The sequence below is a fragment of the Corticium candelabrum genome, chromosome 1, assembly GCF_963422355.1.
Source record: "Corticium candelabrum chromosome 1, ooCorCand1.1, whole genome shotgun sequence".
Lineage (NCBI taxonomy): Eukaryota > Metazoa > Porifera > Homoscleromorpha > Homosclerophorida > Plakinidae > Corticium > Corticium candelabrum.
The window spans coordinates 675,825-678,324 of record NC_085085.1 but is presented as its reverse complement, the minus strand read 5'-3'; the positions used below and the strand labels follow the sequence as shown (position 1 = coordinate 678,324).

The following is a 2,500-nucleotide window of genomic DNA, read 5'->3' as shown; positions in this document are numbered from 1 at the left end:
AACAAAAAGACAAACAAACAGACAAACAAAAAGACAAACAAACAAAATAAAAAACAATAAAATAACAAACAAACAAAATAAAAAACAACAAACTAACAAACAAACAACAGACAAACAGACAAACAAACAGACAAACAAACAGACAAACAGACAGACAGACAGACAGACAGACAAACAAACAGACAATTCAACAGACAGACAAACAAACAAACAAACAAACAAACAAACAACAGACAAACAGACAGACAACAAACAGACAGACAGACAGACAACCAAACAGACAACAAACAAACAAGTTTCACATAATACAAGGCAAGCAATGCATCTACCAACAACTACATCTAATCAGCGGCAACAGAGACTGCTGTCTCACCACAACTTCAAAACACTTCATGTCCCTAATTTCAAACTGAAATACAACACACAACAGACCAACTACCAGCTGCCAACACCAACCAGACAAACACATTGCCGACTGTCGTTATGACCATGAGATACATTTTGTTGCATTGCAATACAGAGACGGGTGACGACAGCACGAGACCGGGTAATAACCTTCACACACACATGATGGCAACCGATGCAACGTGCAAGGGTGTTCCATGTAATTCGACCTTCGGCCGCAACAAGAGAAGACGTGAACAGTTCGATTTTCACACGCAAAAGCAGCAATGTTTCTACAAGAATTTTTATATAATTGATGAATGCATGATTGATAATTGGTTGTCTGCCTGCCTTCCTGTCTGCCGTTTGTATGTATGGCCATCTGTATGTCTGTCCGTCTGTCTGTCTGTCTGTCTGTCTGTCTGTCTGTCTGTCTGTCTGTTTATTTTCTGCCTGTCTGCCTGTCTGTTTGTCTGTCTGTCAGTCCGTCCATCCATCTGTCTGTCTGTCTGTCTGTTTATTTGTCTGTCTATCTATCTGTCTGTCGGTCTGTGTGCCTGTTTGTCTGTCTGTTTATTTGTCTGCCTGCCTGCCTGTCTGTCTGTCTGTCTGTCTGTCCGTCCATCCATCTGTCGTCTGTCTGTCCGTCCATCCATCTCTCGTCTGTCTGTCCGTCCATCCATCTCTCGTCTGTCTGTCCGTCCATCCATCTGTCGTCTGTCTGTCTGTCTGTCTGTCATAATAGCTATGACTTCAAATATTTCATGTTTAGAATGCTTTCATTTTTGCGATTGTTACATTAAATAAATTAACAGTTTGGAAAAGAATAAAACACTCTGTCTGTCTTTCTGTCTGTCTGTCTGTCTGTCTGTCTGTCCATCTGTCTGTCTACATATCTGTATGTATGAATCAAGAAATACACACAAACTACCAACCTGCTGCCAGCTATTGCAATTCCCTTGCTGTTCAGGCATGTTTCCCACCGTACTTCACTGCCATGTCGACACAACACTTTGTGGGCTAATAGTAAACAAAAATTATAATATAAAAAATATAATACAAAAATTATAAACCAAAAATTAAAAATTATAACATAAATTATTATGCAAATATATAATAAATAATTATACAGATTAAATTATGATATAAATTCTAATGCAAATCTATAAAAAAATCTCAATACAAATTAGAAATTAAAATAGAAAGACATAATGCAAATTAAAAATTATAGTACAAAAATATATAATAGATATATAATAAATATATAATAAATATATAATAAATATATAATAGATATATAATAAATATATAATAACTATATAATAAATATATAATAGATATATAATAAATATATAATAACTATATAATAAATATATAATAAATGTATACTAAATATATAATAAATATATAATAAATATATAATAAATATATAATAAATATATAATAAATATATAATAAATATATAATAAATATATAATAAATATATAATAGATATATAATAAATATATAATACATATATAATAAATATATAATAAATATATAATAAATATATAATAGATATATAATAAATATATAATAGATATATAATAAATATATAATGAATATATAATAAATATATAATAAATATATAATAAATATATAATACATATATAATAGATATATAATAAATATATAATAGATATATAATAGATATATAATAAATATATAATAAATATATAATAAATATATAATAGATATATAATAAATATATAATAAATATATAATAGATATATAATAAATATATAATAGATATATAATAAATATATAATAAATAAATATATAATAGATATATAATAGATATATAATAGATATATAATACATATATAATAAACATATAATAGATATATAATAAATATATAATAAATATATAATAAATATATAATAAAATACATAATAAATATATAATAGATATATAATAGATATATAATAAATATATAATAAATATATAATAAATATATAATAAATATATAATAAATATATAATAAATATATAATACATATATAATAAATATATAATAAATATATAATAGATATATAATAGATATATAATAAATATATAATAAATATATAATAAATAT

General features: G+C 25.6%; 1 protein-coding gene across 1 annotated transcript in view; it reads right to left on the bottom strand.

Annotated features, from left to right (window-relative positions):
• Positions 1-2,500, bottom strand: part of LOC134179490 (protein HIRA-like) — a 14,512-nt gene that overhangs the window by 3,873 nt on the left and 8,139 nt on the right. Inside the window, exons 7-10 of the mRNA XM_062646402.1 lie at positions 1,320-1,404; positions 615-677; positions 457-555; positions 340-398 (exon numbers count right to left, since the gene is read on the bottom strand). Coding sequence (XP_062502386.1) covers positions 340-398; positions 457-500 — 103 coding nt within the window. The 5' untranslated portion in view covers positions 501-555; positions 615-677; positions 1,320-1,404. The remainder of the gene's footprint in view (positions 1-339; positions 399-456; positions 556-614; positions 678-1,319; positions 1,405-2,500) is intronic.